Source organism: Xiphophorus hellerii, chromosome 14 (assembly GCF_003331165.1).
Source record: "Xiphophorus hellerii strain 12219 chromosome 14, Xiphophorus_hellerii-4.1, whole genome shotgun sequence".
Taxonomy (NCBI): Eukaryota; Metazoa; Chordata; class Actinopteri; order Cyprinodontiformes; family Poeciliidae; genus Xiphophorus; species Xiphophorus hellerii.
The window spans coordinates 16,419,883-16,446,762 of NC_045685.1; the positions used below are offsets into that span (position 1 = coordinate 16,419,883).

General features: G+C 38.2%; 1 protein-coding gene across 2 annotated transcripts; it reads right to left on the bottom strand.

Annotated features, from left to right (window-relative positions):
- Nucleotides 1-11,701: 11,701 nt before the first annotated feature.
- On the bottom strand, nucleotides 11,702-21,297 carry myoz2a (myozenin 2a). Of its 2 annotated transcripts, none has more exons than XM_032583349.1 (6): nucleotides 21,118-21,297; nucleotides 20,317-20,409; nucleotides 18,632-18,798; nucleotides 16,175-16,310; nucleotides 13,329-13,512; nucleotides 11,702-12,182 (listed from the first exon to the last, which is right to left on the bottom strand). In XM_032583349.1, the coding sequence occupies exons 2-6, from the start codon at nucleotides 20,396-20,398 to the stop codon at nucleotides 11,957-11,959; spliced, it is 795 nt and encodes a 264-aa protein (XP_032439240.1). In that variant the 5' UTR covers nucleotides 20,399-20,409; nucleotides 21,118-21,297; the 3' UTR covers nucleotides 11,702-11,956. The 2 variants fall into 2 exon arrangements, with proteins under 2 accessions (XP_032439240.1, XP_032439241.1); XM_032583350.1 differs by having other exon boundaries at nucleotides 20,317-20,470.
- Nucleotides 21,298-26,880: the final 5,583 nt, after the last annotated feature.

Here is a 26,880-nt window from a genome sequence, read left to right on the forward strand (position 1 = left end):
GTTACATAAAGAAAGAAACTGGAAGGAGAGTGCAATTAAAGCATTTCTAGCCCCTCCTTTTAAGCACAAAAATAAATCCATGTCATGTACCACGCCTTAAGCTGGTCACATCCCTTTTTTATTATTTAAAACACATATTAATTATATTAAGTAGTTTGGAATGCTGCCAGAGCAAAGAGAGGCCGTTCATCATGTGGGGTTATTGAAACATCGAAGGTAATGAATTTAAATTCCTAGTGTTCGTGTGGGTTATCCTGATTATGAGTGTTAGCTGAGTACTGCATAATAATCTTAACAGCAAAAAGTCTGTATGACTAATAGAGCACACACTGGAGAGTAAGCTGCCATGGTCAGGTAGACAAATTGGAGAAATAAAATACTTTTTAATGAAAAACATTAAACTCTCCCAATTAGAGGTAAAATGTAAACTGCCCTTAATCTCTCCGTCTGTTTTCATTCTTACGCTTATGTGTGTTCCAGAGACGTGAAACATGAACGAAAGAACAAAATCCTGGAAACAAGCGGCCGAATTGAGCTTCCTCTGTTTGGATATCAAGTTAAGAGCTCGTCTGTTGAAAGCAGCTCTGACAAAACCCACAACTGATTGAAACGGAGCTGCTGCTTCTTTAAATCAGAGGAGTCAGTTCACGAGGCTCTTGGAGGCCCCTGTATACTTGTGCCTCATCTCCACTGAGCAGTACAGCACAGGTTGGTGTCGTTCGGTACGGTTTCTCATGGTCCACCTTAAATCTCAATTTTGGATAAGTGGAAGACAGTTAGTGGATAGCTGTTTTTTGGTTTTGAAAGGAGATGGGAACCTGTTCAGACAACTCCAAAGCCTCTCCCTTTTGAGGTTTTCCTAGTCACATTCCCCCTAAAAGCAAATTCTATAGTACTGAGCCAAAGCACAAAACTATTGATGTACTTGTGTACGCATCCCGTGACTCGTCTGAGAAGCTGCAAGATAAAAATCACCATCAAATATGTAATATACTGGATACAAGTAGCTGGAATGAGCCTTCCTTGTTATCTGATGGTAGCTCAGATTAGAGTTGCTGTTCCTGACAAAGGAGTGAGATTAAAAAAAAGTTTTTGATCAAGATGCCTCCTGGACGCCTCCCTATGGAGGGTTTTGTTATAGTCCCACTGGGAAAGATGCCCCTGGCAGACTTGGAGCTCACTGGAGGAATATCTGTTTGGATTTGGGAAGGCCATCTGGTCCTCCAGAGTGAACCAAGTGCCCATCACTGCAGAATACAGTCTGGGATGGAATCAAATGTGAGCTGAATCCAACATTTATGTCCACTAACAGCACAGATCCTAATGTGCGTCCTGCTGGTAGTAGATGAAGAACATTTTCGCAAATCTTTTTTTGCTGCATTTGGTTATTTCAAGCCTAAAAGTTATAAAATGATCATTAAAAAATATTTTTAAAAATAAGAAGAAGGGGTTGAAAAGTTTTATTAACTGCTTCTCAGTTGCAATATCACATAGTTTTTGTAATTTGGTGCTAAGCAAACTGTTGCTTAGCACTTTTGTGTAAGATCTAAACCTAATCTAAGTCACAATTGTTTGTTTGGTCATTTAAACTACAGAAACAATATGTCACAAGCTTAAAATGCGGCAGGAATATGTGTTATTAGAACATAAAACTGAAGATTAGAGGTATAATCAAATAATAATATACAGCAATTGTTTTAATAATCTACATGTTAAAAAAGAAAAGAAGTCTCTGCTTTCCTATTATCTTTCATTCATTAGGATTGAGGAAATGGGCTGCCGTGATGGAGTGTGCACCGAGGGGTCACAATGTATCAGCATGATCCAGACTTTCCCCAGGAAGTACTTGAAAGAGCCCATTGAGGAGACGTTTCCCTCTGCACTTGTTTCCTCTGAGGACATAATGCTTCTGCTTCCTTTTAAAATAAAAAGGCAGCTCAAAAGAATGGTACTACAATGCTTGAGTGATGTAAAGCTTTTATGATTTTGTATTAACCTGTATGCACTTTATCACCTAATTAGATATTTCATTGCCTACAGTTTGGGAAAACATTGAGAGAGATGAAAAAACAAGGGAAGCATCCTGGACTGCTGGTGTTACATTTCATTTTATTTACATATGTTTTGTTGGATGTATTACCAACGATATTGCTCAGAGCACAGATTTACATCGCATGTTCCCCTCCCTTTCTTACTCTGTATGAAATACAGATGAGACAACCCTCAGATATTTTACTAAGATATAAAAACCTCTCTTATCTGACCTTGGTAGAGAGAGATTGAGATTAAGTTGCTGAATTTGTGCACTGTCAGCTTTGCGGCTTTGATTCGAGCCATAAGGCTACAAACGACTACATCATTGTGCTGATAAATCATCGTAGCTCTGGCTCGTTTGCTCTGGAATGGTGGCATTTTGACCTATGCCACCAGCTGTAGACCTGTGTAGATATCTGTGTCATCATTTTGACTAATTTCCAAAAAAATCAACTATTCATTGGGTTGCTTCAGTTGCTCAGTGTTGTGGAAGTATTTGTCCTGTTGTTACCAGTGACCTTGATAACATGAGTAAATACAAATTTCAGTTTTCAAATTCAAGGAAAATAATATCCAAATCAGCCTGGTCCCAAGAAAAAAAGCTACTTTCTCCTTAAGTTCAAACTTTGACTAAGCCAATGCAAAAGATTTATTTTGTTTGTTTTTGAGCCACTCAGAGATGGAACTGCTGTGCTTTCGATCATTTCCTGCTGCATAACCCAAGTGTGCATGAGCTTAAATCACACACTGAAGGTCACATATTCTCATTCAGAATTTTCTTGCAAAGAGCAGAATTCATGTTTGGATTAACTCACAGACCACCAAACTACCAGCCCTATGCTTGACTGTAGGTATAATCTTTTTCTGAAGAATTTTCAGGATTGTTTTTAATTTTGGTACGCTAACCAATCCTGGGAAGGTTCACCAAGAAAATAACCTTTTATGTTTATTTCTCGTCATCTTAGCTTAAACAGACAGGTGTAGCAAAAAGCATAAAACATTTAAAGTCTGTAATAAGTGAGAAATTCCTCTTTATACTACTTTGAATGGATTTTTAAATTAAGATTTATTTATCAACAACTTTGCCAGGTCTGCAACCTGACAGTATGCAAAATGAATGTTTCACAGGATGCCAGTGACAAAGCGTTGACTTCTGACCTTGTGTTTTCCCCAATGACCAGGAAAATACTTGCTGAACACAGTAGGTAAACACAGCTCAAATGACAAACCTCTGTCCTCTTTTTGCCCGGGGTGCTATCTCTGCAGTGGCCAGTGTATTGAATCATTGATGATTTTGATTGTTTCTCTGGGTCACTAAATTCCACTTCATCCCAAATGTGCCGAAGCTTTTGAGCGGTGGTATTTTTAGCACTGATGTCTGCCTTTTCAGTCAATACATACAGTACTTTGCATATACAGTTGTGTTCTACAAATGTGGAAAAGTCCGGCTTTTAGATATCTGTGCTCACAATAAATAACTGAAATGGACTTAACTTGACCAATGAAAAAAAAATGCTATTGCTGTTAGAACAAGAAGGATTGATAATATATACAGAATACTTTTCTGTTCTAGTACTAGAAACACCAAAATTTAAGTGTCTAACTGAAATGTGAACTTAATCTGCTCCCACTTCAGCTTCAGTAATAAATGTCCTAGTTTGTGTGCATGTTTGAGTGTGCACACAAATTTTGGATGCGTTTTAGTTTCATGGGAAATGCAAATAGATCAAGAGGAGCAGCTTGCACTGGTGAAAAAGTCATGTTAGGGCAATTTATTTTGACCAAATACATAAACAAATAAATATGGGATATCTTTTTAAGTAAGCACTGGAAGGAGTTGGATTAATCTGAATCAACCAAGGTTAGACCTTTTATGTAATAGTTAGGGGGGGTAAACAAGATTAGGAAGACTAAACAAAGCAAAGCTTCTAATGTCTTCTGTGAATACCATTCATTGTGTTCCTACCAAAGTACTTTTAATGAGGGAAAGCACAAAGGTAAAAATCCTTGCTATTACATAAGAGATTAAACATGCTCCGATGATACAATGAAGGAGGTTTCACCTCTAAAGCAGCTCATGATATCTCAAATAGGATTATCATCTAAAAATATTGAGTACGCTTAGCTGTTTGGAAAAAAAATTGACTTAAAAGTTTGTCAATAATTGGCAACTTTACTTTTATTTTAGAGAAATGAGAGTCTGCTAGCGTAGCCTCAAGGTAACTAGCTTTTTCTGTTAGCCTGTTTTTGATAGCATGCTATGTTATGAAAATACATAACCTCACAATTTCAAAAAACATCATGATTTTTTTTTTTTGATGTTTTGCTTTGAGTCTTACATGTAGCATCAATGGTAAAATCAGGTCTTTTGCTCAGTGAGCACCAGCTGCTATAAGAAAAGTCCATCGATGTGTCTCCATAGTGCACTCTGACATTTTAGGGGCAACCTTACATTTCCACTAAACAGCAATTTATAGGTAGAAAACAGGATAATATGAGGAGAAAATACAAAGTGCTGTTTTCGAATTGTAGCCTGTCTGTAGTTTTGTTTGTCATAAAAGAGGCTACAATCCGTTATCATGACAATTCTTGACAGGCCACTCAGTGAACAGAAGAAATTGTGGACGATGACGTCGATTTTCTGCGCTGGTTTTGAATTGTAGCCTGCCCGTAGATTTAGCAATGGCAGCAGAGGAAGTGAACAAAGCCACTGAGTCTGTGTTGGTCACGCTTCTAAATATTTCATTAACATTAACAGCCACCTCATTCGGATTGGCACTTCACTCTTTGCAGTGGAGGTTTACACTACAGGCAATTTCCGGTAAGTTTCTTAGAGTCAGACCAGCGTATTATACACGCAATGAGCAAACGCTAGCAAGTAGGTAGAACACTTCAACATGGTCCTACCTCCAGGAAGTTATCGTTTCTCAACAGCCAAGAGCCCAGACCCTCTGCTATTTGCTCTGTATGAAGCAAATAGCTTAGGACAAGGGCCTTGATTTTAACCAAGCTACTGTTGAAAGGTTCGTTTAACATTTTAACTTCAACTATTGTTGACTATGACAACTGTATATCCTAACTTCTCCCTCTCTGTCTGGGCACAGAGGGATTTATTTGCGTTAATATCAGTACCATGTTGTAAAGACTAAATTTCTCACAACTGGTGAGTCTTTCTTAATCTGCACTTGGCCTTTGAAGCCACTGGTGATTGTAATCATAAAATCATGATAAGCACCATTTTACATGGTTTCAAATGAACCTTAAATACAATGAAAATATTAAAGTATGACTCCAAGAGGAAGCAATGTAAGAAAAAAACAAAAAGTTCTCAGGAGTTATCAAAGGGTGGAATGTACTTTGTGTGGTTCTGTTCTGTTCTGCACTAGGAGCAAACAAACAAGAAAGTTCTTGGATAAGCTTAGATGTCTAAGCCTAAGTCAAACTGTGAGAAAAAAATGTTCTTGAAGACTTTGAGTACTTTTAAACCTTTATCTAAGTTCTAACCAGATAAATAAAAAATATTTGTAATCCAACAAGGCAAAGAAGCAGGAAATAGCTCCAAAAGTCACTCCCATTCTGTTCTGTTGTGAGTTACAGATACACTTTGAAAATAAAACTTTTTCCAGGGAGTCGTCAGCTTCATTCACACATGGATTCACATTTTGGTGTTTGTTGGTGGTGGATTTTTTTTTCTTCTATCACAGAGAAGGCACCATTCAGAGTGACTCAATCAATAGAATTAAGCTAGATTTAACAAAGATGGACTTCAATCAAGTCTCCTATTAAGTTTAAAAGTAAATTATGTTGGTAAATGTAAGACGATGAAAATGCCACGAGGTAATTTGTAAAAGAAAATATGCTCGAACCCGTTTGTCAATAAGAGTGCGACGTAACAAACTGGAAAAATCTAAGAAGTGTGAATACTATTTGGTGGCACAGTAATTTTGGTTCTTTTAATCATCATTTTGCTTATGACTGACTTTGATATTAGTAATAAATATCACCTTGACAAAAGTTCCTCCTAATGGCTTTCATATGAAAGAGCATTTTCACTGTCATTTGAATGGCATTTTTGTCATCATGATGACTTAGCAGTATAATAATACAGGCACAATGACACCACAGCATTAGTAACATACCGAACAATAGAGAAAGTGAAGACCTTTCTTTATCTGTACCCATTTCTGTGCTCATTTGCATTTTCTTTTTACCCCCGAGTTGTTGTTTTGCTCCACACTGTTTTAGTTGCAGAAAAGTGGATGACATGAGCACATTCCTTCCCTTTCTTTCCTGCAACTGACCATGTTTCATTAATGCTGGAGTGCAGCCAAAGGGGTGACTGTGATATATTTCACTGCTGTGTCTGCTGTATCCACGGTAGCTACAGCACACAGGAAAGGCATGCTTCGGTGCGGAGTATAAGGAAACTGAAATGCGTCTTATTTCCCCCACAAAATAAAGTAACCAGAATGTGGTAGTTGAAATAAACTAATTTAATGGAACCCATTGTTTGTTTTAGATTAAAAAGTTTCCCGTCACATTTGTGTTTCAGCTTATTTAGCTATATGTCCCCATCGCGGTCGTCAGGCACTAATTCTCGACTGACCATTAACCAAACCAAGAAGGTTAACACATATTGACCATTTAAGAATATAGATGAGGCCCCTGAGGCAAAAATACAGAAGCTGGATTACTGTGAGAAAGCACAGCTATAATTGGTCTCAAGGGCTTGGTGAGTAAACAGGAACACTGTTTTGAAAGTTAATTTGACTGTAGAGGATACACACTTCCCAATGTGTGCATGAGGGTCCTTCATACAAGCTTGGTTCAAGAGTGGATGGTGTTTGTATTACGATAATTTCTGCACTTGGCTGAACTATAACTTTGTACCTTTAAAGATATTCAGTTAGAACCTAGTTTAAAAATAATAATTCATGAACTTCCAAAAGCAAGCACAGCCACAAGAACTGTTTGTTCATGTTAGGTGTGCAGAAATCCTCCTAACTAAAAGCTGACAGACAGGAACACATTCCCAAATTCTCTCTTCAGTCATTCAACCTCCTTGCCCTTACACCCCCACACCTAACCTCACCTCACCTCCACACTGTATCACAGCATATTAGCCATCTGCTTGCATAGCAAATCTATCGTGGCATCAGTAGAGAGAGTAAAACTTAATTAGAGTTTGTTAGTTACAGTACCACACTGTTTTAGTTGCAGAAAAGTGGATGACATGAGCACATTCCTTCCCTTTCTTTCCTGCAACTGACCATGTTTCATTAATGCTGGAGTGCAGCCAAAGGGTTGACCACACAAAACATAGTTCATAATTGTGAAGGAGCAGGAAAATGAGGCATGTTTTTTTTTAATTTAAAATAATCAAAAACAAAAGAAAAATGTGGCATGTATTTGTGTTTATGATTGAATACTTTGCACAACCACCTTTTACAGCTTTTACAGTTGCATTTGTTTCCTCATCTAGAGACTGATTTTTCTCTTCCTGCAACCCTGCAAAACAGCCTAAGCTCAGTCAAAATGAATGGAGAGCCTCTGTGAACATCATTTTTCAAGTCTTGTCACAGCCTCTTAATTGGATTTATGTCTAAGCTTTGACTTGGTCATTCCAAAACATAAATACGCTTTGACCTAAACCAGAGGTGTCAAAATCAATTTCATTTATGGTCACATCAAGATCATGAATGTCCTAAAAAGAGCAGATTGTGGCAGAATCTAGTGAGGAAATGACCTATTAAACTGTAAAAATGTAGATGAGAACCTTTTATAATTAAACAATAGAGAACAACCTTTCACATTGAAGGTAATTTGACAATAAAAATAAAAACTGATTTGATTAGGCTGATGGCATAACTCAAGTTAACACAACTTAACTTTATGTGACAACAGGGCCTCATAAAGAGCTGTGTCAGGCCAGATTTGACACACTGCACTTTGTAGATACAACGGAAGAACCTTAATGCTTTTTTACAAGGCAGTGTACACCGAAAAAGATTAAACTTGCATCTTGAAACTGCCAAGTGTAATATCTGTTTATGAACAGTGCAGTGAGTTGCACAAAAGTTTTTGTTTTTTGCCTAGTTGAAAGAGCAATAACTTCCTGCCCTTGTGGATGTTTCACAGCACATTTGTTTTCTTGTCGGCCCATGCGTACTTAAAGGACCCCTTCTGGGATAGCGGCTGGCCCAGTCAAGTGGCTCGGGCCTTTTAGCGGTTGTTTGTGTCAGCAGCATACAGCAGACTCAGCGCTCAGTGCTGAGTGTGCAAATGGAAACCCGAGGGAGTTCGAGCTTTAAAACATGACACTGACTGCAAAGGCAGCAAGGCTCATTGTTATGTGCCGATGAAGATACAGAAGTCTGGTGGACTTGGTTTTCCTGGTCACACAGGTCACTCCTCTGTTTCCTTTATGAAACAGAGGAGAAATTCAACACCTCTCAACTTTTGCACCTGTTGAACGCAGAAAAACAGACTGTTCTCATTTTGTCAGGTTTCATGTTACATAACATGTGGTCATTTTACACTTGGATGCCTGTCAGGTGTGTGCGATTATATTCCTTTGGTGCAGAGTCGCACACTAAGGTTCCTTCACACTGTCTGCTTTGCTTCAGAGAACAATTCAAGCACAATCCTGTGTAGGGGCTCTGCACGAGTAAAAATCGGATAATATTTGCATATGCAAACTGTATTCTATATTCAAACAACTTGTCTGTAATTCCTTCCATAATTTCTTCCTTTCTCATGTCCTCCCTTCTTTCCTTGACTTTCACTTCCTGTCTTTCCTCCTTAATTCCCCAACCAAACTCTTGTGGTTTTTGAGGTTCAGTATTCAAAACCCAACTTAGACAGAATTAACTATAGTGAATTCATAGTGAACTTTTCTATTTATAATTTAATGTGGGATTTGATGCGGATTTGAGTGTGGAAAAGTACACTCAAGACTGGTACTCATATTCCCACAATTCATGCAAATAATTAAACACTAAACAAGCTCTATGCGGACAAATCCAACTCCAATTCCATATTTGTGCCGCTTCATGCCGGGGGGAAACAAGCTGGAAGGGAAACTGGCTGCAGATTAATTATCAAATCATCTGGGTTCCTCAGCTCTCAGCCTCTGCTACACTCTCTGCTAATAACATTCCCGCTGCTGCATTTTTATACCCCCGATATGCAAAAGTTCAAAGAGAGTTCACGTCTCCTCTTTGATAAACATTGCTGGATGTTTCCTGTGGTCCTTGGCAGAGCCGGTGGCACCGGCTGCACTGCGCCGCCAGCGGCTTTGTGGAGTGTGCTGGCCGGAGGAATTCAGCAGGACCAGGAGAAGGGCGTGGCACCAGGAGCTGCGCATTCCAAAGGCCCTCTGACAGAGGCGAGGAATGCTGACACTGGACTTAGTCACAAGCCTCTAAGAAACATGAGACACATTTCCTAACTCAGTTTTGGAAACACACGGGACATCACTCGCCGTTGAGAAACTCTTCACACAAAACTGCAGCATTCTTCTAAAGATTCAGTTCAAAATATCTGGTGTCAAAAAAAACAAAAGGCACCACAGTCATTTCAATGGAATTTTAATTTGCACATTCACTGTTTTCTTGTGCTTCTAATGACGTTTTTCTAAAGATAACAGAAACGTCCTCCCTTCACAGCAACCTCGCCCCAACAAAGATTTAAACATTGTTTTGACTATTTAATTTTTTACGTAATCCAAAGAGATGGAAAGATGAGTCATGCGTTATGTAGTTATCTCTCATTAGGCAATATTTTGTAAGAGTTACTAGTGTTTGCATAGCAGCTAGCAAGAAAAGTCTGTACAGTCACTTGTCTGTACAGTCATTTTTCTTTAAAAAGCTGTCACTTGGGAAAAAAAGTTATAAAAATGTATTTAATAAAATGTTATTGTAAGTTGGAATACTTGATCAAAACGATCAAATCCCCCAAACAGGATTTCCAAACAAAAATAATCTGTGCAAGACAAATGACTGCTAATCTATTTTAATCAGGTGTTTACAAAAAGGTTGTTATGTGTGACCTGGGGTTTAGAGTGGCCTTTCAAGGAGCTGTGTTTGTGATTATTGTCCTGTTGGTACACACCTATGTTTGCAGATTTTCAATCATATGATCCAAACGTCACCAAACTACCAACACTCAAACCAATAATAAACACTGTGCTGTATTTAAATACAATCGGAGATCCAATCTGTCACAACTATACTCTTCGTGTTCCTGTTTAACTCACTGTCCTTTATTTTATGCATCAGCTTGAATCTTATCTCCTCATCTCACTTTGATTTCATTTTGCCTTATTCAGCTGTGCACCACAAGGGGTCACAAAGACCAAGGGACCTCATCTACAATTAGAGCAGCTCAACAGACCAGAAAGCAAAGGTTAATGTGATAAAAGGAGAAATAAGTCAGAATAACCTTGACATTGCTGCAATTGAGACATCCATAGATAAGAGTAGAGAAAAAGAAAACCTCAATAGATATCCAGATTATTACTGCACTAAGAAATGGGTTTTTATGCAAAACTTTACTGATCAAGCATAAAATTCTGAATGTATTAGAAAACAAATTCTGACAATTTTCAATATAAAATAATACATCTGGTGTATAGTTTGATGAAATAAATTATTTTTATATTTATTTTATAATAGTGTGTTTAAATAAATTAAGGTAAATGCTGGATTTATTTGAAACCCTTGAACCTACAGCAAAATTTGGCTTTAGTTGCTCAATAACCAAAGTGTTGACTTGGCCTCCAGATTTCGACAATCTGAATCAAAACATGAATGTTTGAGAACTGATGCTCCGATCAACAGAAACAAAATGTCCAACACGATTTAAAGGTTGTGCTGCCAATTTCTTGGTGACAGACTCCACAGGGGTCTTGGTCTTGAGATATCAGAGTGGTTTGGCACTGCTATTGAGTTGGTGGTCATAATGTTTACCCAATTGTTGCATAATAGTTACAGAATTCAAACTAATATCTGGAATTTTCCCCACATTTACTAAATGAAAGGGAACAAATAAATGGTAGAAAACCGTGAAAACAAGATAATAAAGCAATTTTCTCTTTAATTAGGATGCAAGCATCAAAGTAACTGCAGTGAACATGAACTATGACATTTTTAGTCTAATGAGAAAGTAAATCATGGTTATATTTCATTTAAGTAGGACAGTTTGTTAAATTGCTGACAAACTTCAACCACAGCCTCATCCAACCTGGAAGCACCTTAAAGCCAGCCTGTTATGCATGAGAAAGTAATAAAACGGGGCGGGGGGATAAGCGTCTGGGCACAGCTCATCGAGCGGCTCAGCCATGAATCCCAGCCCAACAACCGGGTGCTGCCGCAAGGTGAAAGACACATCCGTCAGGTCGCTCGTGTCACTGGAGCAGATATGATTTGTCAAGATGCGAGACCTTGAGGCATGCAACACTGGCTCACATGCATCTTCTGCCTCCCACACGACACAATGTGAGACGGTAGCGCGCAGAAACTCAACTGAGAGGTCAGTGTCGCTCACTCTGCCATACTGGGAACATGCTGTGAAACTGGCTACAAAGCTGCAGTTCAAAACTAAAACATAAAGATAAATCTTATCATCAATATCATTAAACTACAAAGAAAACAAATCTAAAGATTGCTTCTGTTGTATTTTGCCTCACTTTATTTTGAGAAAAGCATTGTTGTGAATGTTGATATACAATCTCACTTTATTCCAATACAGCTTCTTCTTAAGTTACATGGTTACACTTTACCTTTCCCACCATCTGTGTGATAGTTACCAACAGGAGGTTTTCTCTCAAGCTCCGGCTCTGAAACAAATGTCACCACGTCCACAATAACCTTGGGTGAAGCTGCTACTTCCAAAGCCTCCCCTGTGATGTTTCTGCTTGGGTTCAAAGGTCTTCTGACTCAGGGATGAGTGTGGGCTCGAGGGAGACATTCGGGAGTGTGACTGAGCCACCTGTTGACACCCACCCTAGAGCCGCTCTATTGAAGGATGGCCGGTTCGGAGCACAATCCCCCTGGAGAGCGGGGACCTCTGGGAACGTCTCCACCTGCAGCGCTGCGATGGGGTCGGCTCTCGGCGCCTTGCTGAAACCTCCGAAAGGGGTTGCCACCCTGGAGGTGACAGAGGGACGGTGTTAATGTTGGCTGCCATGTGCTAATGAGAGTCACTGCTGTGACATTTGAAGTTGTGTTACTAATTAAAGCCAGGATGTGACCAGGGGGTGTTCTGTAAGTTTGCATTGGATACAGAGAGGTACACAGCATGTTAGGTGTAGGCAGTGTTCTATATGATTAAATAGAAAAAGGTAAATTGTTACAAGATGCAAAAGTTACACATTTTTAACTTATAAAATGCTAGACTTTGGAATAGTAATGTTTTGGATAATGATAGCACAATGCAAGATGGCCACAAGGAGTGAATTTGGAGAAATATGTCTGCTATTATTAGGTAAAAGAAAACATGACCGAAAATATTAAATCGATAAATTGTGTATACACAATTTATACAATTTAGTATATCACGTAATTGGATGTTATTAGATGTTTTTGGTTTTATTGGGAAGCTTCTTTTTCCTTGAAAACAAATTACAAAAGGGCAAATTCTGCTGACACCTAGTGGGGAAGCTGCAGAATGCAAACAGGTGAAGCTTCATCCCATATTTATATTTCAAGAAATTATTTATTATCGCTATGTAGTGTAAATATTTTTTAAAAGGGGATGTATAGAATATACTGACATCTGGTGGTGACGTTTTAAAATGCATCTATCTAAGCATATTCATCTAATTTGTTATTGATAAATAAGCTATGTAATTAAATGGGCCATGTGGGACTCCTAGTGGTGAAGTTGCAGATTGCATCCCTCTAAATGTGTCCTACATCCCCAAATAATTTTCTGGAAAATAAATAAATGAATAAATAAATAAGTTCTTGATATATTAAGTAGAAATTTGTAATAAATAAGTTATAGAATTAAAGGGACAGACTTATCACACTACTAGTCAAGTAGAAGGTGAATATACCGTAATTCACACTTAATTACCTACAAATAATAGATTTTGGAAATATATTGCAAAGATTTAGACTAAAGAAATTACCTTATGAAAAGAACAGTATATGAAATCTGACACCTAGTGAACTAAATATGCTACACATAGAGGATTAGTGCACACAGTCAAGCAGTGGTAGACGTATTTATGGATTAGATTATGTAAATCATCCTTATTTCAGCTGGAGTACCCTCCTGATGAGTGCTACCTGTTGAAGCTTTTGTATCCTGGCAGGTTTGTCTGGGGCTCCAGTTCCGGCATGTGAGAGACGAGCGTATCAGCCAAAGCAGGGTCACTGACGATGGCCTGCTCCCAAGGCGAGTGGTATGACTTTGGCACAGCTGTACAGTTGAACTTCTCTGGCGGGATGTCCTTCAAAGGACCTCCATATCCTGAGCAGGTCATATAACACAGATAAGAATTTTCTTCATTTTCTGATTTTTTTGTGTATTTTTAATCTCTCATTTTCTTTTTAAATGCTTTTGAAAATGCAAATAAGAAAGGAGGACAGATGTTATTGTACAGTGTCTGGCAAAAGAAGCTGTACTCCTTAAACTTTTGTCCCAACCACAAACCTCATGTCACAATCCTAAAATGTTTGGGATTTCGTTTTCTTTTGTGTTTGAATTTTGATCATTTCTTTGTGGATTATTTACGTTCTGTTAAACTGGTAAAAACAACTCCCATGTCCTACATTTTGTTTCGTACAGAGGGTCTGGGCTGTCGGCTATTGAGAAACAATTGCTTCTTGGACGTGTGGACTCTTTCGAAGTTTTAAATGTCACGCAATCGCTAACGTTTGTACTTGACGTATGTATTGAGCTAGTTCTATGCTATGAAGTTTACCGGAAATTTCATATGCTGTAAACAATCATCCCCCACTGTGAAGAGAAAAGTGCTGAACTGAATGAGGCATGTTCACTTCCACCACTGTCATTGCTAAAACTATAGGCAGACTACAATACTAAAACAAGGTAGAAAAACTATTTCTCATTCACAACTTCTCCTTCTGTTCGCTGACTGGCCTGGTAGAAATTCCACCGGAGGAATCTAAGTAAATGGGAGAAAGCACAAACTGTGCTGCAAGCGAGAGTTGAATTGAGGAAACAGTGCAGAAAGGCAATGGCCAGCGTAATGTTCTATAGGTATTGTCATATTATGTATTATTTCTCAACAGGTCTTGCTATGCTATATTCTGTTCATCAGTATGGCTTTAAAGATTTTACTGTATCTTCTGTACTTGGTTTGTTCATTATTCCTTTGTTCTGCCTATAATAAACCTTCTCTGTTTACTTAGGAGAATGCTGAGGTATGAACAGGCTCTAAAATTATATGTCATGCTTTTAACTTCAGACCGGGGACAGTTCAATCCATCACACACACAAAAAAACAAAAAACAATGCACACCACACTTCAGTTTTGTTAGAGGAAAAAAAGAGAAAAATATTCATCATTTTCCTTCCCCATAACAGATTATACAATATGTTGTGTTGGATGATTACATAAAATACCAATAAAATAAATTGTTTGTGGTTGAAATGGGGAAAGATGTGAAGAAAGTTCAAGCTGTGGCAATATTATTGCAAAAAAAAAAATGTGTAAGAGGTTTTGTTTGAACAATAATATCAACTGAAGATTTCTTGCAGACGATAGAATGTGTAAAATGTTCACGTGGGCGTGTGATATCGCTGTTTTTGTTAAAGTTCACAGCAAAACAAATAAAGAGGCTGGGTTAATAACAAGACAAGCAAGCATGTCTCCTCGCTTTGTACATGGATGTTGACGGGGAGAGGCCTTTCCAAAGCACTATCCTTCAAGCTCAGCGCTTCACTGAGGGGGGGCTCAACCGTTATGTAATGTGCTGGGGGGTGGCGGGTTGTCTGTTCACCTCCTAACCTCATACAATGAACAATTCCCCCTCCTTTCCTGAGTTTATGTTTCACCCTGCAGGAAGCAGGAGGGAGCAAACAGAACTGAAGCGGAAGTTTACACATTTTAGGGGAGAATCTATAACAAAGCACTGTGTTATTATTTTATTTTATTTTTTTGAAGAATACTGTAGCAAGGGTCAAACATTTGGGTGATATTTTTTCTTGCACAACCAGCTTATTGAAGCGAGAGAGGAACACGGATTTCTGAAGAAGAGTTTAATATTTATGACCACAGTCTTATTAAGAGCCTCCGAAGCTTCAAATTAAAACGAAACATGCGCCTCTGTGGGAGTCGGAGGTGCTATTTTAAGACTTTTTAACCATCCGACACCGTTTGCACTTTGGCCCGGTTTCTGCAACAGCTGGAGTGACTTCATTCAGATACAGTAGGGATGGTGTCTGGTCCAGAAATAACTGGCCCTACCCCATCCCAGGATCCTTAACGCAGCGTTGGTTTTCTGTCAGCTGGACTAAACTTTAGGACATGAAGGGAGGATGTGGGCACAAAGCAGATGGTATCTGTGGCCGGAGAGGCAAACAGGAAACATGTCCTGTGGGGCAAAACTCAACAAATTTTTAAAAAGATGTTCAAGGCTGATAGGGAGGGGAACGAGGTTAAGAACTATAAAACCGATGGACAAAGAAGGGAATGTGAAGGCGGAAAACAAAGCAGTGGAATGATAAAAAAAAAAAAGAAAGTGTAATCTTATTTTTGCCTGAGGGCAGCAGATTCCAGGCAAGAAGAAACTGTTTTGCTTTGTGATCAAAGCCTGCGTCAGGACAAACAATGAAAACGGTCGAATCCTTATCAAAACAGGGAACATCCAGTACTCTGTGCACACCACGTCCTCTTGTCGTCTCCACCCAAAGCAAAAGCTGCATTGCACAGTTAAGGCATATATAATCAGAAATAAAATAAAGTAAACGAAGTTTGTTCAAAGTTTGTTTTGACTGAATTATGGAAATAATGTAAATATTCTCACCGGGACACTGGTTGCAAGAGAGAGCAGAGCGATAGAACAGAGCTCTGCCAGACACTTTTAGCCACAGCGTATCAACAGCACATGATTCCACAGGGTCCTTGAAACATGTTGCAGTGTATTGTATCAGCAATGTTACTGACCCGGGGCGATGCTGTCCGGATTTGGCACCATTGTGGTATCTGATGCATTGGATGTCACTTGACAAGGCTGCTCGACACCCAAGTCATTCCCACCGCCGGTGGCGGGGTTGTACTCGGTCTGGAAAACTTCTTGGCTCTGTAAGAGAGATCAAAGAAATGGAAAAAAGTTGATTTTTGTTTTCCATTAACCCTTGTTTTTAATCAGTATTTTTACTCAAAGTCCTGACGGCCTATTTTCAAATTCTGGTGGAGTCCAACATATTTTTACTGTTTGTAAAAAAATTCTTGGCATTTCAAAAACTCTATGTACTCAGCTTACAAGATTAAAGGGCTTTTAATTGGATCTGGCCCACAGCATCACCGATCCTCCTTTGTGCAGTGGGCATCACACCACTCTTTGCTGATGTTCTCTAACAGTTGGCTTATATATATATATATATATTTATTTCCTCTCCTCCATCCTCCAGGCTAGTGGCCAGTTTGTATAATCAAGAAAAACAGACTCTTACTTACCAAAAAGTTAAAAACAAATTGTTACATTGGCTTTAAATGGATTATTATGGGTGTAATGGTCTTAAAAATACTCATATCTCCATGATAAAATGTTTTTTTTTCACTAACTGTTAGAGTCCAGCATGGGGTAATGAAGGAAATCAAAGTGTGTTAAAGGGTTTTTCTGCACTATACATACTGGACATGTTGTCTTGTGGATATATTTTCCCACTTTTGATTGCTACTATTTTTTCCTGGTGAGTAGATAAAATGCATTTTCACAATTTTCTTGCTAAACAGTCAATTCTCTGCCAACTTTTTGACACATTGTTTTCTTGGCTCGGGATGAATTATACTGCAGCGTAGGCTCTCGGCTTTCATCCATCGGAAAGATATTTATGATGATTTACTCTGGGACTTCCTCAGGAAATGTTGACAACTTGAAACAAAATGCCCCCCATCGCCCAGAGCAATAAATAAAGCGAGATGTGCGAGTCTTTCTTTTCAGTTCAACGCTAGGGAGTTAAAATCTTAGATATAGCTAAAGCAGAATAATTACCTTATTTACAAAATTCAAGGGGGCAAAGTAATGTATACAAAGCTAACAGAGAGGGAAAAGGAAACAAGAGCTCTATCATTCAATTAAATGTAACAAAGAGAAACCTGGTGTGCCTTGATTGCATTTTACAAGAGACGGGTCAGGCAGAGAGGAGGAAGAGTGGACTTGGCACACACATGAAGCACATTAATAAGGCTACTCATGTCCTGGTGAATTATATATAAATTAAGTTATAACTAGTTTTAGGTGACTCTGTTTCAGTGACTGCATTACATCACCACACGCAGGCCTGGCATAGTTCATTTTAATGATTGAGGTCTTGTATTGATGAAGGCATTTGTAAAAACGATTCAGAATTTCTAAATCTTTTGGCAAATATACAGTTGTAGAAAAACTCACAAGTGGGAGTTCTAGACACCTATTTGCTGTCATTTTCTGTCTTTTGCTGTTATTTTGTTAGTGTTTTCTGCCTTTGGGACAGGCTGTCAAGAAACAGATCCTCTAAAGATCAAAATTTAAAACCGCTTCAATACAAAGTTATTTCTTAACCCGTTCATCTAGATGGAGAAATTAGTCATGCTATAATTCAGCAAAATATAGCTAGTACTTTCATTGTATGTTGCTTTTATTAAAATTTTAATGGATGTCTTCTTTTATAATTATATTTCTACTTCCTCTGTTTACTCAGGCAAAAAGTTACATTTTATGTGCACAACTGTGGCCTAAAAAATGCTTTACCTTTGATGGAGAAAGAACGGGAGCTGGAAAACAAAATTTAAAAGGACACAAAAGAATAAAAAACAACAACAACTAATAAACTAATTACAACATTCACCAAAACATTATACACACACAAAATGTGATTTTCAGAGGTTTTCATCAATGCGTTCTTTTTAATCTGTGGTTTATCTGCAAAGTGATAGTGACTTTTCTACATTTTTGCTGCAAAATATGTTTTTCAATAAACTGAGTTTAGGAGGACTTAGGAGATCCTGAAGACATGCTAATCAGGATGACTTACAAAATTGACACAAGTCTGGTTTCTTGAAAACCAGTCAACAAACCCCATATTTGTTGATGAGTCAACAAATATGGGGAATTTGCACTGTACTGCTCCCATAGTATACATTTTCCCACAGTAGCATCTATCTGCTACTCTTGCTAAACTCAATAATTAAGAGCTTGTGCCTCAACCGTAAAAACAGTTTTTGCACATAAGCATTTGTTTAAATTAAACAATCTGATGGTCACAGTTGGGATATTTTGTGGATCTGCATTCAGAGAAGCTGTGCTGTGACTTCATCCACACTTTAAAGTCAAAGCTCTGTACTAACACTGTGTAATGTGTATACTAGGGTGATTACAGTTCTATTACAGTTACACTTCTATTTGTGTTTTTTCCTTACATTTAGCTGATTGTTGGTTTCATTTTTAATGCTCTCAAAAGTGTATTTTTCAGAGCGTCTCTGGCGCATTTTGAAGAGTCGGGAGCCCCGGTTGGAGGCGAGCGACAGCTCCTCCAGCATGATGTCTTTAGGCACACTCACTTTCTTCCCAAGGTCCATGTGTGCATCTGTGAGGGAGTGAGAGGAGAGTTTATTAGATATTTTGTCCATTTGTGCAAAAATGGTGATCAGACCACTTTTGCCTGATTTTATGCGGGCAACAGTAGCAAAGATGTCTATTCCTCTTGTACTTTTTCTCATTTTTTAAATCAATGTATTTTATTAGAATTTTATTTTTCTGATATCCAAACCCCTCTAAAGTCGATAACTCTCGTGCACTTTCATTTATCCAAGCACAATGACATTTTTGGTTGATCAATTGGTTTCAATATGGTTGTTCTGTTTGTAAGTCGACGAATGTATTTTTATCAACTAATTTCTCCTCTTTGATTCATGATTACGACCCAGTTTTGCTTCTTTTACTGGTTTCTTCTTATCAGCCATTCATCTTCCCACCAATGACCAGCTTCTATATTCCTGCTGAAATAAAAGCATTCCCACCTTCTGTCACCATAATTATCGTGGAGCTACAACTCACACAATACTTTGCACGTAGGCCAAACAGCTGAATTTTGGTCTCACACCTGCAGTCCTTATAAGAATGGGTTGTGGCAAACCTCTAACTAGACATTGTGTATTTCTATGATGTTTGCCCAGTTAAAAGAAGAAAAAAAAACAGATAAAACAGCAAAAGATATATAATGTTTTTGCATCACTTTTTTTTGTCGTTTCTGCAAGAAGAACAGGATATGGCTCAGTCTTACTTTATTTTGCCAAGTTTAATACTGGGTGCTCTAAAGTCTTCTCCTCAGTAAAAGTCACTTGATGTTTCCCATCCTATTAACTATTAACTTAAATTAAAACCAAAAATATGATTAATAAAAAGAGAATAATATTTATTGCACCTTATATTTCCCATTTTGCCTGGATCCTTTGAGCCATGTTGCTCCAGAATGTCAAATCCATTTAGTGTTTCTTTTATACCTAAGAGCTTTACCTGCAGGTAAAACTTAAAAAAATAAGCACGACCTAAAAGTATTTCCCCGATAATCAGGTGGTGCCTCGGCTTGGTAACTTTGATCTAAATTACTAATTTTGTTAGTAATTTGCTTTGGCATTTATTAGTAGTTCTTCATTGCCAAACGAAAACTAATTTTGCACAACATGCAACTACAGTACATTCAGAATGATGAATGATGAGATTTCTTCTCTGCACATCAACTCATGTCCACCGCTTGTTTTGCGGTTAGCTCCTCATGCTACTGCATGCTGAGCATGTAGATGTCACAGGCCAGCATCTGAATACGAGATCTATAATTTGCCAGAATAACTTTCAGCTGTCAGCAGCCTTCAGACTTCCCCCACCTCCCCAACCCTGCAGAGCACAGTTGTCCTCCCCCTGGAATAACATGTTCGAGTGACAAAGACAAAGGGATTATTTCTTAGGCCTATAAACGCATTGACTTGTTTGTTTGTTTATAGTCAAAGTTGAACATGAGAGAGAAAGTAAATGGATAAAATGGTTGGAATGTGAGTTAAAGCCAAAAGAACGGACCAGTCAAGGTGAGGATGTATCAGATAGGTACCTTCCTGGCCTTGCACCTCTCTGCAGATTGCTGCCGCCTGGATTTTCCTCTCCCTGGTTGTCATGGTGGAAAACTGCGACATGATGGCTGCCCCTGGGAATTTGTTGCCGTGAGTCACAGGAAAGTCACAGGAGACACCTCACATCAGTACAAGCTGTTCAGATAAAAAACGGGAGACCAAACACAAGGCATTCTAGGCATTGATTGGCCAACATATAGCATCCACTGCACGCACAAAAACCCACCGAAGCAGACAGAATTTATTAGGGTGGTGAAAAGGGCAAAGTTAGCACATCCCTTTAAATAACCTTGGGTTGTTAAACGCCAAGCACATGCTCTTCAGACGTGGCAGCCAGCCGTGTCAGGGGTATCTGGGAATCAATATGTTTGAAATTGCCCGGGCGGCCTGATGGTGGGGACGTGGCTGGAGAACAAGGTGCTGTCACAGCTAACATGCGAGGCAGTGGATAAAAATCAGCAGAAAATTTTACCCCAAGTTGTACAGCAACACAAGCAGCTACATACAGTCAAAACAAAGGAATTACTCATTGTTATTCATATTTCCAATTAAAAGGTGTAACCTATGAGTTTCACAAAATTATTTTTAACAATCCTGAAAATTTGTGGGCGAGTAAAGCAAACATGCATATTTGTTAAAACTACGTGACAAACAGTGAGGAGTACCAGGAAAATCCAGTGGAAACAATTCCAAGTGGTAAGCAAGGTCGTGTTTGACCCAAAGCACAAGTGTCACATCAGAGGTGGAAAGCACACCTGCGGAGAGGCCCCTGTGATGCTTACCTGTCCTGAAGGCCCCTCAGGGGGTCGCCTCAAGTTGTGCCTGTCTCCTCAGGGTGGGAAGCCGGAAAGGTGAGAGGCTGCCGTAGAGTAGAGCAGAGTGGGTGCTCGCAGTCCCCAATACAGGAGTTCGTGGCGGGGAGGGGGGTTGAATCCTGTCCTGACTGACTGTGTGACTGAGTAAGTGGGCAAGTGGGTGGGTGGGTGTCAGTTTGTCTGTTGTCATTGGTATTTAGTTCACAAGTTCTAAATTTAGACCCCTGCGCCAACTGCCTACTTTGCCTTCCACTGCGCCTCTCTTAGCCAGCAGCAGCTCAGGATTGTGGGCGCTGATTTATGAATGAATAGCAGTTTAAATAGTATTTTTGTTTCCATTGAGACCTAAGTGGTATGTTTGTATTGAACAGAATTAATGAATTAATGCAAAAATGGAAACAGAATTTGAATATGCCTTAAAAGTAGCTATGAACAATTAAAGCTCATTTAAGGATGACAAACCAAAACTGAATGTGTTTATTTTAAGCTAACAACCCCCCGAGTCACTTGAACATGTACCTTTTAATAAATCTTTTAAGTTTCGCTATCTTGGAAATGAAAACATAAAGTGTTCAGGCTCTTTCTATGTGGGGTTCTGTTATCAGGAGTGAATATTAGCCTTAATCTCGGTTTCATGGAAAATTTATGGGCAGAACTGAAAAGCGTGTGAGCAAGGTGACCGACAAACCAAACTCTGTTGCACCAGTTCTGTCAGGAAGAGTGGGACAAAATTCTTACCTACTATTGTAAGAAGCTTGAAGAATATCCAAAACTTTTAACCAAAGTCAGTCAGTTTAAAGGTAATTCAACAAGATATTGAAATATAGACTTCTGACTTTGGAAAAAAAATACTACAATTTTTGTACTGCAAATAACAATAGCAATTGTAGAAAAGCACAACAATCTCTGGAAATTTTTATCTTATTTTCTGACATTTAGCAAATATAAATTGCTTTGATAATCCTTGCAGACCTAACACTTCAAAGGTTTTGTCTGATTTTACAACAGACAGCGAGAATCGGTTGTGTCCCCCTAGGGAGTCTATGTAAGTATCTGGTTTTAGCTGTGTCTGTTGTGCAGTAGTGTTTTGCCAACATGGGGCATAACTGACATACTGGACATGCACTTTAAAACACTTTGCTCAAAAGAATTAAAACAGAATTAGTTGTAATCTTCCAAAACAGTTCTTGAAAAGTGCAATAAGTGGTGATAATCTGTTGGGAATGTGGTCTTGAATGTTTGTTTTGAATGCAGTTATGGGGGGGAAAAAAAGTCACTCATTTGTCTTAAATGATCATCTCTATGTTTTTGTTAACCTATGTAAGTCTTACCTATATGTAATTTATTTATTACTTTAAGAGACATAAGGGAGGGCGACAGAGTTTTCACCTCAGAGCAACAGGATTATTGTATGTACTGCCATCTTAAACATTTTCTAATTTGTTGGTGCTGCTCTGTATGGCGCTTGCTCACATTCCATTTCTACAAAAGGCAAATCATTTCCCAGATCTAAATTGTTATGGGACATTTCTGTTTATAGCCTCCCCTTATTCTGTTATCTCTCGTTCTCTAATGCTCCAGCTACAGTAGGTTGACCCTGTTTTTACATAACCAGCGGTCACCATGGAAATGAGTCCTGCTCCCCGCCCCCCACCACGCTGTACGTGGAGCAACTCTTATTAAAAGAAATCCTTCTGGGGAGGTACAGCAAGCAACAAATGGCCCAAAGCAAATTTCTTTTCAGCTTGGAGTGAAATGCAAAGAACACAAACACAAATAATTACAGGTTGAAAAGCAGTGCTACTTAGCTGTGTTTATTTTGTTAAAAAACACTTCAGAACGAATGTTTCAGTATCAAACAGCACTATGAATTATGGCTATTATTTGAAAGCAACCTGTGCTATCACAACCTCCCCACAATAATGGGAAAAGGTAAAGATGTGCACAAAACCCCTTAAAATAAACAGTTTTAATAAAAACTTTCCCATAGTTGCCAACTGAATTGCTAATTAAAAATTAGCACCCCACCCCAATCAACATGTATGTGTAAAAAGTAAGGTACATATTACTGTGACAGGACTGATTTTGTCAAAAAAGATTAAATATGTATATATATTTTACATTTTGTATTTCCGCCGCTAAATAAAAGTACCCAAACTTAACTTTAATTTTGTTACCGCAATAGAGGAAGAGATATTTTAGAGGTTTTCACACATCTTTATAAGAAGGTAGCATAAATCACCAATCAAATAAACTATAGCTAAACAAAACATCAAGTGAAAACAACAAGTGACCTATGAGATAAATCCTACTCATGTTACTGGCATTGCCCAGAGAGAATCACGTCAAAACAACACTTACCCTATGCAGAAAACACACGAACCACACTTTAATTTTTGGAGATTATTACAAATTTTTAACAAAGCACACCCCGCACACAGTTTTCATAAAACCTTTTCACAGTGAACCTGTTATCTAAGCAAAGTTTTTGATCCAACGCTTAATGCCAGCTTAAAGTCCATTGCCTCTCGAAATAGTGTAGTTGATTTATTCCATTTGCTACAAACTCCAAAGGAGCCTTTACTCATTTTTTCCAATTAACTAATGAAAACAGTCGGGCAGTCATTAAGTCCTCTTAAGCCCATTTTGGCCACATGTTAAAGCATAGCACTCCAAAAAATGAAGAAAAAGACCTCTTCTTGTTTGGAGGTTACTTGACATATCTGCCTTCAGCGAATCGAATTGTGGTGCTAACCTTTTCTCAAGTTACAAGGTCTCATTTCAAACACATACCTGATCGGAAAATGACATGATGATGTCTACCAGTGGAGAAATCTAGCCAACTCTTCACTTTCTCCTCACGCTTTGTGTTTCAAACACTAATCAAAATGACTAATTAGAAATTTATAAACACTTCAAGAATGACCACACATATAAAAGGTTGACAGCAAAATGGGGGTGAGTTGCAGATGCATAAAATACAACACAATTTTTAAAGAAAAAAAAGACAAATGGGCTATAGATTATTTTCCTTACTTTTTAGCCTCATGTCTTTTCTCAAAAACATCAAACAGAAAGAATTGCTGAAATGGATTCCTTCATTTACTGGTTGAAATCTTAGTTGGGGCCTTTGCGTAAAGTTTGTATCAAACAGTACTATGAATTATGACTATTAATAGCTAACATGTTAGCTATGCACTTAATAGCCATACTTCATATGGCTATTAAGTGCAAGTAAGCCTGGACACACAGGCTTACTTGCACTTTTGTTCAGGTTTGGTCTCACATTGCAGACTGAAGCATATTAGGGTAATTACCAACATCAAAACTACTCAAATCATTGAATATTTACCTTGTTTCAAAAAAAGAAAAAAAAAATCTAATCCTGCAGCTTCACCTTTCTACACATAAGATAGTGTAATACATCTAATCTAATAATCTAATCTCCACGCAGCATGGCAGCTTGGATATAAAAAAAATCTGACATGTAAAAGAACTTATATGAATGCTGCAAAAATTTACCAGTAATAACATTACTTACATGTTACGCTATGCAGAAACTCTGTCTGCACTGATGAAGGTACATTCTTTCATGCTCCAGTGGTAAGGCAGTCCAACCTATTATCTGAGTAATTCTGCTAATACCTATTAAACCACAATTGTACATTTATAGACTGTGTTTAAAGGATTGGACCTTCATCCCAAGATGGTCAAGTAAACATTTTGTATGAAAAAAAGCACACACACACACACACTGTGGAATACATGAACACATAATATAATTAATGTGAAAGCATTTTATGTTTCACAAAATGTGTTAAATTTCTTTAGATTAAGATCCATCTAAGAAAAGTTTTTAGACATTGAAATATATCCAACAAGAAACAGAAACTGTGTGGAGGATTCAGTGATGGACTGACAAACTGTGGTGTACCCCTCCTCTCACCTACTGAATGCTTGGAGACCCAGCCGCAACCCTGAAGAGGAGTAAGCAGATCCTTAAGGGTGAAGGAAAAGTCTGAAATTAAAAGACCTTATATAGCATGGTAGTGCCTTTCCAAATGTATTGTGTGTTGTGCTCCATGTGGTCGGTTTTGTTTTTGAGTGTCACAAATAATTCCAATAATGTACAGACATTACTATATTTTGGTTGTGCATTTCTCTATGGGAAACTGAGTGACAAACAAAAAATATGCCTCATTTTACATTCTTTAGTGTGGAAATAACTCATCATTTCTGGACCCAAGAGAATGTTGAATTTGTCCTGTCCAAACTCAAGTGGAACAAGTTAAGACTAACAATAAATATCGAAAATTAGCTGTTGCGGTTATTTAATTATGGTGACAACGCACAGTTATTGACATCTTTTCTAATCTCTCATGCTTATATCAATTTGTCCAAATCATCTTCTATAACAAAGCTGAACGTAGCTGATGGATGTCCATCCTCACTCATACATCTCTTCTAACCAACATACTCATTCCTTCAACAAGGTACACATTTCTTAAATATTACTGCCCCTCCTGGTAAAGATGGAAAAGCTTAAAAAATAAGTTAATATTTAATTGCCTCACAAATATATTTGGGGTTTTTTTACACAATCATCTGCACAATAGTTCACTGTAGACCTAATAATTTATAAAAGAACTGTAACTGAAGCATCTTCTTAATGTACAATTTACTTTTTTTAAAAGTTGATCAGTATGTAGGAACTTTTCATTTGTAATTTACAAAATCTTGTATATTAGTATTTAAAAACTGCCTTTACTGTATTTACTCCAGTTGTCTCATATATTAAAATGACAGAAAAGCAAACCTGAAAAGAATTTGGAAAGCAAACACTTTCTTTTGCTGCAGTGTATATGTAAAACATGGCAGTACCCACTTTCTCTTTGCTACTCTTCAACATTGGAAAAACAAGAGAACATGCCATTCAAGTACGATAGATGTGTACTTAATAATAAAAAATTATCAAGAAAAAAGCTTCTTATTTAAAGTTGCCCTCATCTACAGGAAGAGCAATGATTGACAAGTTTAAAAGAACCGAAACTGTGAAAAACGAGGCTGGAAAAGCACCCAGATATACACTGCCTGGCCAAAAAAAAAAGTCGCCATCTGGATTTAACTAAGCAAATAGGTACAAGCCTCCTATTGGATAAGTACTGCATAGGCGATTATCTTTCAGCTGGCAACAAGTTATTTAACCCCAGCTGATGCAATGAGTAACTCCTCATTTCTTAAACAACCATGGCAAAAGACACATCCTGTGGTCGTGGAAAAGACGTTAGTCTGTTTAAGAAAGGTCAAATCATTGGCATGCATCAAGCAGAGAAAACATCTAAGGAGATTGCAGAAACTACTAGAATTGGGTTAAGAACTGTCCAACGCATCATTAAAAACTGGAAGGATGGTGGGGAACCATCGTCTTCCAGGAAGAAATGTGGTCGGAAAAAAAATCCTGAATGATCGTGATGGGCGATTACTTAAACGTTTGGTCAAATCAAATCGAAGAAAAACAACAGCAGAACTCAGGAGTATGTTTAATTGTGAACGCAAAAGCATTTCCACACGCACAATGCGAAGGGAACTCCAGGGGTTGGGATTGAACAGCTGTGTAGCCGTAAGAAAACCTCTAATCAGTAAGGCTAACCAGAAAAAAAGGCTTCAGTTTGCTAGGGAGCATAAAGATTGGACTCTGGAGGAATGGAAGAGGGTCATGTGGTCTGATGA

What these genes read in the sequence shown, in the direction of transcription:
- myoz2a (XM_032583349.1), bottom strand. Translation starts at nt 20,398, where the DNA reads ATGTCGCAGTTTTCCACCATGACAACCAGGGAGAGGAAAATCCAGGCG. An exon ending in AAACCAACAATCAGCTAAAT is followed by an intron (nt 16,311 to 18,631) that starts GTAAGGAAAAAA and finishes TCTCTCTTACAG; the next exon opens with AGCCAAGAAGTTTTCCAGAC. An exon ending in TCCGGACAGCATCGCCCCGG is followed by an intron (nt 13,513 to 16,174) that starts GTCAGTAACATT and finishes TGACCTGCTCAG; the next exon opens with GATATGGAGGTCCTTTGAAG.